The 13,769-nt window shown below is 43.2% G+C and overlaps 3 protein-coding genes across 5 annotated transcripts in view; 1 reads left to right on the top strand and 2 right to left on the bottom strand.

The window, feature by feature from the left end:
• Positions 1-13: 13 nt before the first annotated feature.
• Positions 14-2,527, bottom strand: sac3d1 (SAC3 domain containing 1). Of its 2 annotated transcripts, none has more exons than XM_029146509.3 (4): positions 2,388-2,527; positions 1,550-1,955; positions 1,045-1,327; positions 14-854 (listed from the first exon to the last, which is right to left on the bottom strand). In XM_029146509.3, exons 1-4 carry the CDS (start codon positions 2,414-2,416, stop codon positions 388-390), a joined length of 1,185 nt encoding a protein of 394 aa, XP_029002342.1. In that variant the 5' UTR covers positions 2,417-2,527; the 3' UTR covers positions 14-387. The 2 variants fall into 2 exon arrangements, with proteins under 2 accessions (XP_029002342.1, XP_029002343.1); XM_029146510.3 differs by lacking the exon at positions 2,388-2,527 and adding an exon at positions 2,172-2,381.
• Positions 2,528-2,989: 462 nt separating this feature from the next.
• The window catches only part of haus8 (HAUS augmin like complex subunit 8), a 28,607-nt gene continuing 17,827 nt past the window's right edge, over positions 2,990-13,769 (bottom strand). Inside the window, exons 3-12 of one of the 2 annotated variants that reach the window (XM_029146512.3) lie at positions 6,018-6,202; positions 5,631-5,674; positions 5,255-5,316; positions 4,940-5,066; positions 4,679-4,783; positions 4,500-4,603; positions 4,158-4,316; positions 3,808-3,949; positions 3,513-3,654; positions 2,990-3,250 (exon numbers count right to left, since the gene is read on the bottom strand). In XM_029146512.3, the coding sequence (XP_029002345.1) occupies positions 3,124-3,250; positions 3,513-3,654; positions 3,808-3,949; positions 4,158-4,316; positions 4,500-4,603; positions 4,679-4,783; positions 4,940-5,066; positions 5,255-5,316; positions 5,631-5,674; positions 6,018-6,082 (1,077 nt within the window). In that variant the 5' untranslated portion in view covers positions 6,083-6,202 and the 3' untranslated portion in view covers positions 2,990-3,123. The remainder of the gene's footprint in view (positions 3,251-3,512; positions 3,655-3,807; positions 3,950-4,157; positions 4,317-4,499; positions 4,604-4,678; positions 4,784-4,939; positions 5,067-5,254; positions 5,317-5,630; positions 5,675-6,017; positions 6,203-13,769) is intronic. The other variant, XM_029146513.3, reaches the window with a different exon arrangement.
• On the top strand, positions 10,883-12,572 carry foxe3 (forkhead box E3). Its single transcript, XM_029146507.3, has one exon. The coding sequence runs from the start codon at positions 10,890-10,892 to the stop codon at positions 12,144-12,146; it is 1,257 nt and encodes a 418-aa protein (XP_029002340.1). The 5' UTR covers positions 10,883-10,889; the 3' UTR covers positions 12,147-12,572.

Here is a 13,769-nt window from a genome sequence, read left to right as displayed (position 1 = left end):
TGAAAGTGAGGCATTTGTCTTTTATATATAAATCGTTTATTAAAATGTTTGCGGTACAATACTTGAGAAAATAGCATTAATTACCATGTGTATTTTTCCTAGATACAACATCAGAACAGTAACACTCACAGTATAAAATAGTTCACATTTAAAAAGTCAATTCTGGCACCTCACTGAACTTGTAATGCAAACCTTTAGCTCACCAACAAACTTGAACTAGAGCATATATTAATAAGAGAATATTTCATCAGTCAAAAGGAATCCGGCCATCTAATCTGGAAAAGATTAATTAGGGGATTAGCTCCCTTTGGAATAAAAATTAAGTATCACTGTAGAAATCTTAGTACGTTTCCTACAATCACCTTGCTACTACTACTTTTCCTTGTCTTAAGCACAGCCATGAATGATGTTTCCAACAGTGAGGTCTCTCTGTTTCTCAGCTACCAAGTTGTGATATAGTTTACAGTGCAGATTCCCTTGCTCGGGTTCAGTGAAAGCAGCTTTGGAGAAGACCACTTCGTTGTCATGGTTAACTTCCACTCTGTAAGCCTGACAGAGGCGAGCCGTAAGTGACGTGTCTAAAGATAAGAGCTGAGCCAGTCTCTCAAGGGGAAAGCGACAGTTGCGACTGCTATAAGCATGGCTGAGTATCAGCAGCAGATCCCGACGACATGTCACCAAGTGCCGGTGAAGTGCACAGCACTGCAGGAAGTTCAAGTTCTGCGCCAATCGGAGCAAACGTACAGGGTTTCGCTCCAGAAAAGCCCGATTGATGGACAGTGCGAGCCTGATGCTATGAGTACTGCGGAGCTGCTTAGGGAGCTCCATGATGTGTTGTGTGGCCTGAGTTGAACCTGGGAGAGAAAAATATAAATATTAGCAAGCACAGGAAATGTCCCATGTGTCAAAGAAACCTTACAAGCAACTAACTTGTAGGTTTGAATCTGCTACATGCCAGAAAAAAAAAACAGAATTCTTTTATTTTAAATGAACAACATTTCCAATAAACGCAACTACACTATTACAGCAAATGCAGCAACCAACCTAAGTTGTAAAGAAGGCCAAGTGCCTGGAACTCTTCCTGATTGGGATGACGGTCCGTTTCTTTTGCATAGCAGTCCAACAACCAGCTCAGGTTCTCCTGCAGATGTGTGTCGTTGATGCGTGGGTCGTAGAGCCCCAGAGGCTCGCCGCAGAGCCGATAAGAGGCATATATCAGGAATCGTACCGTCCGCTCTAGAATGGCCACACAGTTCAACCCTGACACTCTCTGGATGATCATGTCCTGCTTCACACCACGCAACCGGTCAAATACAAAGCCGTAAACCTGAAAAAAAAGCAAGGAAAAGTTATTGTGCATGGGAACGATTTAATTTTATGCTTCACACTAAATCATTTACTGGTCTAGTTAAATAGTTAAATAATGAAACATTTTACAAACTGTTCTAAACGGCTAGGCTTTTTCGATAGTGGAAGGAATAGTAGTTTGTTTTGTTTTAGAACGGACTTACAAACAGTCTAAACACTGGACATAAAATCTGATACTAACCTCAGTCCAAGGATGCTGACAAGGAGATCCAGCAACGTCATCAATGAGGTAGCACACAGTTTTCAGCAACACTGCAGGTGGTCGCAGGTCAGACGGGTTTGTGGAGTCCTTTCCGGCAGCCGGTCTAGAATACTCCTTGACAGCACGCAAGGCGTCTCCTTTTGGCCGTCGCTCCTTTTCAGTACCTGCCACCACCTCAAAACGGTGAAGGCGATTCTGCGCCTCACGGCTCTGCAGCTCACGTGCGGGGCACATGGTCCTGCAGGTGCCCCTGGGCACCGCTTCCTTCCCCCGCTGCTCATGACTTTCGTCCTCCTCAGGCGCTTCATCATGGCTGCGCCACTGGTCCTGGGTTGGCTTCCTCCATGCTCCCCGTGGGTGTGCATTCTTCCTCTGTGAGTGAGAGCTGTTAATAGAAAACAGTAACATTATAAACACAACACCATGCTCTGCTGCTCCGCGTACACAACTCTTCAATGTCAACATCACATCAGTAAGTGCAGGACTCTGACTAATTCAAACGGTCATTCTACACACTCAGGTAACGAGAAGAAGCCTAAACTACGTGCAGCCACAATACTGGAAATAAATCGTATATTGCATTGTATAGTGCAGTACTCACCGCTTTGCAAATGCCTAAAGTTAGCTGTTAGCTAGAGGCGAATAAGCTAACTGCCAGCGACAGTTAAGGAACACACACATACAGCATCGATCGCGTAGCAACGGGGAATTTTGACAAAGTGACTATTAGTATATAACATAAGATGTGACATGTATTGCCATTAACACAAAACGTCAATTTAATGTCAAATCAAACAAAAGCCTTGATTTTACTCACATGCAGCGAGGCGCTCTCCGGCGGTTCATTGGTCCTTATAGATGGCTTGCCGTGAGCCTCACGTGACGACAGCAACCAATAAACACGCGCCGCCATTGTTTTGATTTGTCGTCACATCCGGAGGATTGTTCGACGGTGGAATTTCTTAATGTTTTGACAACTCCATATCTGATAATTACTACTACAAAATCGAAGCTAATGAATTGTGTTATTTTAACATTTGTGAGAAATAGCTATAGCAAAAAACCCTGCAAATTAATTTGTCATATTTACAGTAAGGCATTTTATGTTAAGCACCAACACGGCTGTTTAATATAATGAAGTTATAATAGAATATTATTCACACGCATCGCCATCTGGTTACTTACATGATATTGTCTCAGTATATCACAGTTCCAGCTCTTTTCAAAGGGTATCATCCATTGACCTGCTTTATTTACTACCTGAATCCTATTTAAGATGTGTCACAACCTTGATGCAACAAACTGATGCCATTCAAATATTGATTTTTTTGGCAGCTCTACTGTACAACTGGCTAGCATTAAACTCCTTAAGTGACTGCTTAACTTGTTTCTTCGGTAAAACTGTATTAATAAATGCCATTCAGTGATCAACATTTATTGAAATATAGATGCAAGCATCAGAAATTAAACAGTCACACAAAATGACAAACAAATCCAAGCACTGGGTTGTGCGGAGGCGTTTCAAAAGTGCATGTACTATGCATGTTATGCCTTCACTGTTCGGGGCAAAAGAGTTCACGGGTTCTTTCAGAGCCAAGCTGCTCTTCTTCGGCCGCCTGCTGGACCTGGATGGTATGGCGGCAGACCAAAGATGACAGATCCTGAAGCTCAGAAAATGCACTGGAAAATGGGCAACAGGTATGTCTGAGTGTATGGAATGGCAGTATGGCTTTTCAGTATGCTTACTGTAGCTAGTTTATATATATATATATATATATATATATAGCAACTAACTACTATATATATATATATATATATAATAAGGCACACAGTATGTTTTTCAAAAAGCTTTAAAAGGTTAAACATTTGATAAAAAATTAACAAATTTGTAAAATGTTACAAAAAGCAGACCATGCACACACAGCGTTCTATATGTACTTACCCCGAGAGCTGCTGACTGATGTCTTTCGAGGTAATTTTAATATCCCTTAAACACTCTAAAGCTGTGCTATTTTCTTTATGATCTCCGTCGGTGCACTCCACCAGCAACTTCTCACTCTCCTTCAGGCTAGCTTCAGCTTTATCTACAACAGGAACATACAGGGCATCACAGTATTAGACCAAGATGATACACAGTATTTCCAATTATCAATAAGACGGTGACAATTTTGAGTAGGTATTTTACATGAGATTCTTAATACTGGCAAGAAAAAACCTAAAAGCTCAGAAAAACCAACCTAAAAACTCCCTTCTGTCCCCATCGATGTAGAAATTCTTGACAGGCAGCTCATGTCGTGTTGTGTCAACAGCTGTGGCAAAAGACTTGTAGTCACTTGTGAACTGCTTTGCGGCTTCAGCCACAGGGGTTAATGCAGCTATCTGATAAAAAGAATATACATCATTAGTGAGTTAAAAAAATAATGCACTCACAATATCTCAACTACCACAGGTGAAACTTAAGAACACAGTGGATCCACTAGAATTGCTTTAGTGTTAGCATTGAGTTTAACAAAGATCTTTGGATATAAAGTATACAATTTTTATACACACATTAAAAGAGGCTAAACAAAGAAGAAACTTTCTTGACCTGTAAATCCAGCAGCTCGTGGAAAATTCTGTTTTTCTCTTGAGGGAGATACTGGTGTTTTTTCTCCTGGAGCTCTTTATGCAGTGCCTCCTCCTCCTCCATATTTTGCAGGATCCTCATCTCTGCCTCAGCCTTGAGTTTTGCGGTATTGCTTTCCATCTGAAATCAAGTATCACAAAGCTGCAGCCACTGTGGCACTGTAAACAAGCTACTTACTCCTCACAGAACACAGCAAACAAACATCCATAAAGTACTTGATTTAGTTAGTTTTTAATTTGTGCATTGTACAGCAATTATAAGATGCAGCCTAATGCATATTGAGAGCAATTATCTCATTGTCACCTTGGCTGTGAGATATGCCAACAGGAATGTTCTCATCTCAATGGTCCTTTTCTCATTCTCTGGATTTCTGTCAGGTTCTGAAGAATTTTCTATGATTGTTTTATCTTGAAAAAGTAGAAAAGTGTTACAGATTCAGCCCATTTCTGTTCAAAAGTTATAAAATGCTTGATACGGTTTACCTTTAATGACTGAAATATCAAAATCTGGTCGAAAACAGTGTCCATCTGAAAAAGTGGACTGTAGCATACTTTTACGAAGCACTGACTGATCAGTCTCACGTGATGCTGTAAGAAGACACCATGAGTATGTTATAGAAAAAACTGTTTTTTTACTGACAAACTTGCAATTTACAAACTCCATCTATAGTATCATTTTCTCTGTCACGAACAACTATGTGAAGAGTGTGCCACACAATGTGCCACACGATCTTAGGTACTTACATGTTGCAAGAGCCTGAGGAGCCACTGAGCGTCTTGGTGGAGTTCCCACCTTAGGTCGGACACCAGTGAGTTTAGGTGAAGAAGGTTTCGGCATCAGAGCAGTAGAATCGTTGGTCAGCGAGCCACTCTGTTAATGTTACAAAAGGTGTAATAAGTCACATTGTGTGACAACAATATACAAAAAAACATCAAGAGTACACAGCAGAGGCAGAAGAGGAACCCAACTACCGGTAATCATTAAAAATTAAAGCAGTATTCAATGTTGTAGAATTAAAACTACTGAAACACATACATGACAAAACACAAAACAAATACCTTTGAGAGAGAGGTCTTCTCAGCAGACTGCATGTAGCGAGACTTGACAATAGTTCCACTTGCTGAATGTGAAAGCAGACATTTTAAGAAGAGAAACTAGATTAGAACTAAAGCATAATATCCAGTTAAACATTAGTTTAATAAGTTTAACATGATCCACAGAAAGTAAAACAGGGTGAGAACGTGACAATAATGTGTTCAGGTAAGGGGTTAGTAAATTTTTACTCATTTGTATATGACAATAAGGTTTACACATCACCAGGACGTTTTATCTGTAAAAATACATCTAGAAATCACTTATGATTTCATGTACATGTGCTTTTAATGGAACACTTTCGCCCATGTAATGAATTAGCAACCGAACACTTACACTTACATTTAACAGTGGTGGCTTTGTTTGCAGTGCTCCCACTTTTCGAGCTGTAAATAAAAGAAAACGTTGTTGTTAATTTCACAGGCGTCGAGGTAACGAGTTAACAGAGCTCAATGACAAGCGCTAAAGCGCTAGGCTCTAAGTTAGCAGCTAGGTTACTGTTGCTGTGTTGTTACTGTGCACAAGACGTAAACGATGATTTACTGCAGACTTATTAGACGACCGTCTTACTCTAGCAAAGTAAAAATGTGGTCTTAAGATTAAACAGATCATTTTATGTTAATGTTAACGTCTACGCGTGACTAGGCTCTCTCCATATGAAAGACAGCTCAAATTAACGCGATGACTTCTAAATTTAAATAAGGCAATTAAAACCACGGTCACACTTACCTTTTTGTCTCGGTGGAGTCATTTTTAAAACTACTTGGCGCTTTCGTTATTCTTCTAGACGCCATAATGTTTTGAAGCAAACCGCGTGTGCACCGTCTTTAAGGTCCCTCAGAAACAACACGCCAATCAATTGTTCCGCTCTTCATACAGTGCAGCACTGAACGTGTACTGTACGCTGACATCTGCTGTGGTGGAGTGTGCAAACAGAAATACACAAAATTATATTATAACGTGATTATACAGTTTGCACTTAAAATGTTTGTAATGTGTGTAACTCTCTTCCACTGCAGTAATCCCAGTGATTAGGCTTTGTTAAATGCAAGGCTGCATATGTGTTCATTCAAGGTGTGGGCATCTGCTTAGAGAGCTCAGTGTCATGCCGTTTACTGTTTTTTGTGTGCATAAGTATTAAAAGCACATAATGGGCAGCGAGCCCGCTTGGCTGAGATAGTCTCAGACAACAGGGAGGACAATAGGATGAGAATGGGTGTGGAACAAGGTTGTAAACACTGGTCAGCAGTGTCTGTCACTTCCACAGAGACACACAGATGAACCACAGTACCACACTGATGTTTCCCTGTAAGGTTTAGTATAGTTGAATGGGTATTGAAATATATTTTTAAAAAATACTCTCATTATTATAAAATGGGTAGGTGGCACAACATTCAGGGGTTTTATTCTGACCTTTCTCCTTTAATGAAATTTCTTGATAAAGGTTGAGCATTTGGGTTTGGCACCAAAACAAATCTGTCACAGATACACGTCTGTTTTGTGTGTGTGGTTCCTACTTTATCTGTGTGGTTAAAGGCCAGGTCTTATCACTGCTCGGCTCTCTCTCTTTCTCTCTTCCTCTGTGTAATAAAGCCTTGAAGCAGGCTGCTGTGTGTGTGCCTGCCGACTGACCATCTCTCACCACTGCGCAATGCAAGGATCAGCAGCTGCATTGTAGTTGATAGGAGCATAATGGAATCTTGGACTCAATCATTTCCATATTTTTGATTATAAAATATAAACATGCTTTTTCCCTTATAAGTTGTCTCTATTGAATTTCCTTTGCTACTCTCTAGAATAAAGCTGAAGTCGCAGTACAAGACTAAGCTGCTGAAGGTAAAAAGTGAGAAGTGCATGATGAAAGACAGAATAACGAGACATAGAGTTGCTGAATGAAAGTCCTTGTTTCCTTCGTGGGCCCACCTCTCCTGTCTCTCTCTCTCTGGTCCGAAACTCTGACGTCCAAGGACCGGCTTTCTATGTCACTGTGACGTCGCTGATACTCCTTCTCTGGCAGAGCAACAGAGGTTTTGTCTAAAACTGCTTTCAATTATGACCAGAATGAAATTAAAGGGAAAAAATGTATTCAGCTCTCTTGACACAAGCGCACATACTGTAACCCAGCCATGCAGCCACACGGCAGTTCCTCTCTTTGCAGTAGGCTGTTACTCATCATGGCCAGTCTGCCAGTCTGGTCCACATAGTCTTTAAGGAATGCTTCAAATGCACAGTGCCTCACAATTAAACCAACAAGTAGGACGTACTCTCGTTTTCTTTCTCCTTTCTAGTGTCCAAACACTTTAAGAGCTTTGGGCATTAGGTTGGTTGGTTATTAAACTGTACTTTTGTAATCATTAACTGTCTTGTCACAGAGGGCTAAAGTGACCTCACCTAAAGCCTAAAGCTTCCACCGCATCCATGTGTTACTGCCTCCCTGCGATTATCTTCTCAGGACGTGACCTCTTGAATCTTGCTGCATTTGTGGCTGCAGAGCTGGAGGCTGTAGGATTTTCTGTAGATGTCTTGGGGGCAGTACAATGTTTAACCGAGCAAATAATTTATATCGTTTAACACGTAATTTCATATTAGCCTTCCTCTGTTTTTCTACTGTTTAATGGTGAACTGAACTACATCAGAGACACTTGTACATAAACTGTGCTGTAGTACTGTAACTGTAAAAATCTATATGATAAGCATTGTGTGTAATACTATATATATATGACCCCCTATGCACTCCTGTGATTTTAAATAAGCATGACTGTGTGTGTGTGTGTGTGTGTGTGTGTGTGTGTGTGTGTATGTGTGTGTGTGTGTGTGTGTGTGTGTGTGTGTGTGTGTGTGTGTGTGTGTGTGTGTGTGTGTGTGTGTGTGTGTGTGTGTGTGTGTGTGTGAGAACCATGTGCGGTGCTTTAGCAGGGCAGTGTAGCGTGCAGTGCAGGAGTGAGCAGAGGCGGCCCAGGCCAGCACAGTCCCAGCACCCTGGTAATCCCTGCGTTTTCAGGAGCCCTGGCCCGTACTTGATGAGCTTGAGCAAGAAAAAGGTTGTGCTCTCTCGTGTATTTCTCTCTCTGTCCCTCTCTCGCTCTCCCTTTCTGACTCTCGCTCTTTTTATTCCCCCTCTTTTTCTCATGCCCTCCTCTCCTGCCTGTCCCCTGGAGCCACTTTGCGAGTGAATGAACTCCAAGTGTTTACTCAGCAACTTTGTATATCGCTTTATATTTCTCAGAATTTCATCAAAAATAGGAAGAGAACCTGTAGGTAACTAATATCATACATATATATATATATATATATATATATATATATATATATATATATATATATATATATATATATATATATATATATATATATATATATATATAGTGGGTGAGCATTACGTTGAATATGTTCAAGAATACATCTTACGTGTTGGACTAGTTATTTTTGCTTTTATTTTGTAATGAAGTGAAGAAACATTATCAAATGTGCATTTTTGTAGCTTGGATGAAAAATTGGGACTTGTAGTTGTTTTATGCACATTTTATTAACAGTATCTTTTAGAAGCTGATTTTCTTATTTATTTCATTCACAGATCTATATAAAATAATAGCAAACTGCTGCTAACTGTAGTAACTTACTTTTCTGTCCTGCGAGTCACTCAAGCTCATCTGGCACTTACTTAGATTAAATTAGGAAAGCACATAAACATCCACATAATATTGAGTACATTGTTTTCTTACAAAACTGAATTACATTTCTGCTCTCATCTTGTTCAACTTCAGGAAATCCTCCACCAAAATAAAGGGTTTATAAAAATGTCATTTTATGCTTTCTCCTTTTTGACGGTCAGTAACAACATGCAAGATATAATCACAGCAAATAATTTCGGGTTTGCCAATAATCACTGAAGATTTTTGAATTAATTTATCATTTTTTACAATTGGAGTGCTATTAACTACAGCAGGTACATGCTGAAATGTTGGTAAACAAAGCCAAAATCTGGCAGTAAATTGAAAACCAGGGCTTTTAATTGGCTTTAACGTATAGACCCTGATGTAGTTACTAATGTTGCAGCTCAGTTGCACACGCAAACCAGAGTCATGAATCCTACAGTGACTATAGGAGTGTGACGGGAATGTGGAGGTGCGCATAGCTGCAGAGAGGCTCTGATGGGGGGTCGGAGGGGGGGTGGGATTAGCAGGAGGACGCAGGCCCTGAGGCAGAGGGCCCGTTTCCTGGCCTGAGCCCCTGTTTGTCCTGCCTGACCTGGCAGCTCTGGGGGCAGATCCTGCTTGGATACAGCCCCACTCCCACGCCTGTCTGAAGCTGTTAGCCACTGGCTGTGAGTAGCTAGCTGGGCTTAGTGATGTCTGAGCTGTGGCCGCGTCGGGCGCGGTCCAGTCATCTGCGGCACAGTGGGGGGGTGGAATGTGGGCGACAGGGAAACAGGGATCTAGCGGAACAGTGGGCGAGTATGACTAATGACTTTGGTTTGATCCGACGACCATCTTTGATTCATCAGCTCTGCTGGACGGCTGCTGCTGCTCTGGTTGCCTTAGTCCTACTTGATGCATAGAACCAATATCTTTGCATTGGTGTTTACTATCATTATCAGGACATATATTGTGTCTGTATGAGCCAAATGTCTAAACATAAGTAACGTACAAATCAATCCGTGACCAGCAGATGCATTTTCTGTTGATATGCAGCTACGTTGTCACTTTTTTCCTGAGGTCATTGAAAGTGCATGATGATAAATAAATCTGCACAACGTCTCAGTCCGTTGTACTGCACTTTAACCCTCTGTCTAAATAATCAATTAGAAGTTCTATCCCGCGCTTGTCTTTTAAAGGCTGTTGTCTGCACAGCAATTGTCTGCAAAACTATGTTTTCACTTCCGAATCCAAAAGATAACACGCCTCCTCTCAGCCCAGGGGACTGTTTGATTATCACTCCCCGAAAATGTAAATGAAATGAGGGGATATTTACTTTTCTTCCCCAAAAGCTTTTACAGTTCAATTGCTTGTTTTCAGTGGCTTGTTATTATTTTTCAACGGCTGGATTGGCCGTTGGCGTTTGGAGCAACACACTCACTCACTCTGTGAGTGTTGTTTCTGCACTGGGTCAGCTGTCAGTGAAAGCCCAGAGAGAACAGCAACACACACAAGGGCTCATCAGTGAATCTGTTAGGTTCAACACATGATAAGGTTTGTCTCTTGGGGAAATTACTGCATTTCATATGTATGTTTTTTTAATGGAAAATGCCAAACACATTTTTATTCAGAAACACTAAAATCCCTTTTTTAACAGTCAGTAACAAAATAAAAGAAGCCAAACTTGCACATCCCTCTGGGTCGGAGTTATTAAAAAGTTCTTCTGGCTCCTGTCTTCCTGCCTCCGTCGTCACTGCGGGAGCAGTGGCGTCATTCCTGCCCTGCCTTATAAAACTGTCAGCGCCTTCCTCTCACCTGGACGGACACACACCGCCCAAACACCAGCACAGGACGGGGGCTGCTTCTGGCCAGAGCAGGACGAGCTGCTGGTAAAATACCGACCCGATCTCTTCATTGTTCTCTAATAGGTTCTTTTGACAAAAAAAGGAGATCGTCGATTTTTTTTATGAATCTGGCAAATTATTCGTACTTTGCTGGCATGTGCAACATGACCGCCGAGACGCAGCACTCGCCCGCAGAGGCCAGTCCTGTCGTCATGTCCCCGAACCTGAGCTTGGACTCGCCGATGCCTCCGCCACCGCTGATGCTGCAGGCCCGGTCCAAGGACAACATCCTGATCAAGTCCGAGCCCAGGGGGAGCAGTCCCAGCGCGGAGGACGGAGCCGCTCCGGGCCAGACGGAGGAGCACCTGCCCACGGGCAGCCGGCGCAGGAAGCGGCCCGTTCAGAGGGGGAAACCCCCCTACAGCTACATCGCGCTCATCGCCATGGCCATCGCCAACTCCCCGGAGAGGAAGCTCACCCTGGGGGGCATTTACAAGTTCATCATGGAGCGTTTCCCCTTCTACAGGGAGAACTCGAAGAAGTGGCAAAACTCCATCCGCCACAATCTGACCCTCAACGACTGCTTCGTGAAGATCCCCCGGGAGCCCGGCAGACCCGGCAAGGGCAACTACTGGACGTTAGACCCCGCGGCGGAGGACATGTTCGACAACGGCAGCTTCTTGAGGAGAAGGAAGCGGTTCAAGCGCACCGACGTGAGCACGTACCCCGGGTACATGCAGAGCTCCAGCGCCTTCACCCCGACCCCGATGGGCCGACCGTCGTACCCCAACAGCCTGTACGCGGGGATAGGCTCCGGCTACGGCGCCCAGCTGACGGCGGCGTCGCCGCATCCGGCCGTGCTGCATCACTACCAAACGTCGTCCGGGCTCGGACAGGGGCAGCCGCGGATGTTCAGCATCGACAACATCATCAGCCAGCAGACGGTGGTGCAGGGCGGCCCGGGCGCAGAGCTCAGCTCTCAGCTCGGACTGGGCGGAGGCGACCTGGGCACCATGACCTCCAGCTGCTCGGTCACGGGCACCGACCCGTCCGCGTGCTTCCAGGCCCAGACTGTCAATCCGTCGGCGAACATGCTGAGCAGGAACAGCGGGGGCGTCACCTCCACCTTGACAGCCGGGTACCCGTACGCGTCCCCGGCCTCTCCTCCAAACCTACCGCCGATGACGCAGCCCGGCTTCTCCCCGGGGAACTCGCAGGTTTACTGCTCCGGCAACAGGCTCTCTCTTCCGGCGCTGCGCCCGAGCTCGTGCGCGGAGCACGCGGAGCCGCTGCTGGGCCTTTCCAGCCCCATGAACTCCTACAACAACACCTACATGAGACAAGCCAACTTTGCTTCAGGATTAGAGCGGTACATGTGAGACGTTCATCAACAGAAATGCTCCCCATTCGTCACAGGCGGCCCCAAAATGAAGAACCACAGGTTCAGTGGATCAGGATAGATGAAACGTAATAACTCAAAGGACTTTTATAGACCTTGATATGACGACGCACAGTGACCGAGCCTCGTGATAAAACATTCCCATTAAAAGCCATTTGATTCCGTTTCACACATTCCATAACTGTATTTGAGGTATTTCATCGTGGCACGTGTTTATATTTGCCATAGCGATTATCCACGTCTGCTGTTCATTCGTGTAAGTTGTTTGTTGATGTTTATTAGTCATTGCTCTCGATAATAAATTCATTTGTTTTTTTAAATAAACGTGGTCTTTATATTTGTGAAATGCGTTTGATTACAGTGATTCTTCCGTGTCGATGACAGTGAAGTTTATGAGTGAATTTAAAATACTGGTAACGAATCGTTATTTGAAATGGGGTTTTTAAAATAGTGCCAGCATGAAAGGTGAGAAATTTTCCAAGTAACCACAGAAACAAACCACACATTTCTATCTGACCTGACTTTAAACGGAACATGTGGTGTAAAGTCTTCTTGTTTGTTCGATTAAGGTCCAGTTTGTTCATTATTAGTTGATTATCTTAGTATTCGTTACAGAAAATTTTCTTGCTTTCGTTCATTTCGTTCCAAAGTGTGACCAAACTTAATTAAAGACGCCGTTTAAGATGTTTAAACTGCTTCTGTTACAACAATACTTGGAAAGCTTACAGCGACACATGACAGCCGTCAGTCAGCGGAAGGATGAAGATGCAATCAGTGAAGCGATAAAGGAACCGAAGGCATCAAAAACTTGAAGCAGGTAAAGACATTTCGCCACCAGATGGAAGCAAACGCCAGACATCCACCTGTAAAAGCTTTCGCCACTAAAAAAACGAACTCCTCACAATCACAACCTCCAAAGTTGAGACAGTTAACGTGACAATTGCCATCTGGTAGAATCGTACCGTGTTAAAATGAGGTCACGTCACAGATGGAAAAGGGTCCGTATTCACCTTCTAACGTTCCACAAGAATAATGGCAGCTGGTGCATATTTAGCTTGGACGACAACAAAGTGCCCTAATGAGGATATTCGAGCGCTCCTGAATGATTTGATTCGCGTGCGTGTCATGTATTTGATTTAGATTTTGCGAGTGTAGACGTTGAGAATGATGTTCTCTCAAAGTGCGCTATCAGACGTAAACACACTTTAGTCTGACGCCAACTGCGTCTGACAGACGCAAACCCAATCTACAGCGGCAATGTGCTGCAACCTGATCCAAACCAAAAGAGTTGCTCATTCATTGGCTGCACGTAGACGCCATTTATGATTGAGTTAGATATAAATACACTTCACGACTTAAGCTTATTGATCTTATACCTCTATGACTGTGACCATCATGATAACAGCAGAGGGCGCTTCAACACCACTAACGCTAATGAAGAGACCCCCCCCCCCCCACAAGAAGAGCACAACCCCACTCTCCACACCAACGTCATAATAATCAAGACCTCATTATATCACTGAACCTAAAGAGAAATTACACACCCAGAATTATACGCATAAAAAATCATGAAAACATGATTTTTCTGCTATACGCCAAATAG

The sequence above is a fragment of the Betta splendens genome, chromosome 4, assembly GCF_900634795.4.
Source record: "Betta splendens chromosome 4, fBetSpl5.4, whole genome shotgun sequence".
NCBI lineage: Eukaryota > Metazoa > Chordata > Actinopteri > Anabantiformes > Osphronemidae > Betta > Betta splendens.
The sequence above is the reverse complement of the archived record's forward strand: the minus strand, read 5'-3'. Positions and strand labels throughout refer to the sequence as shown.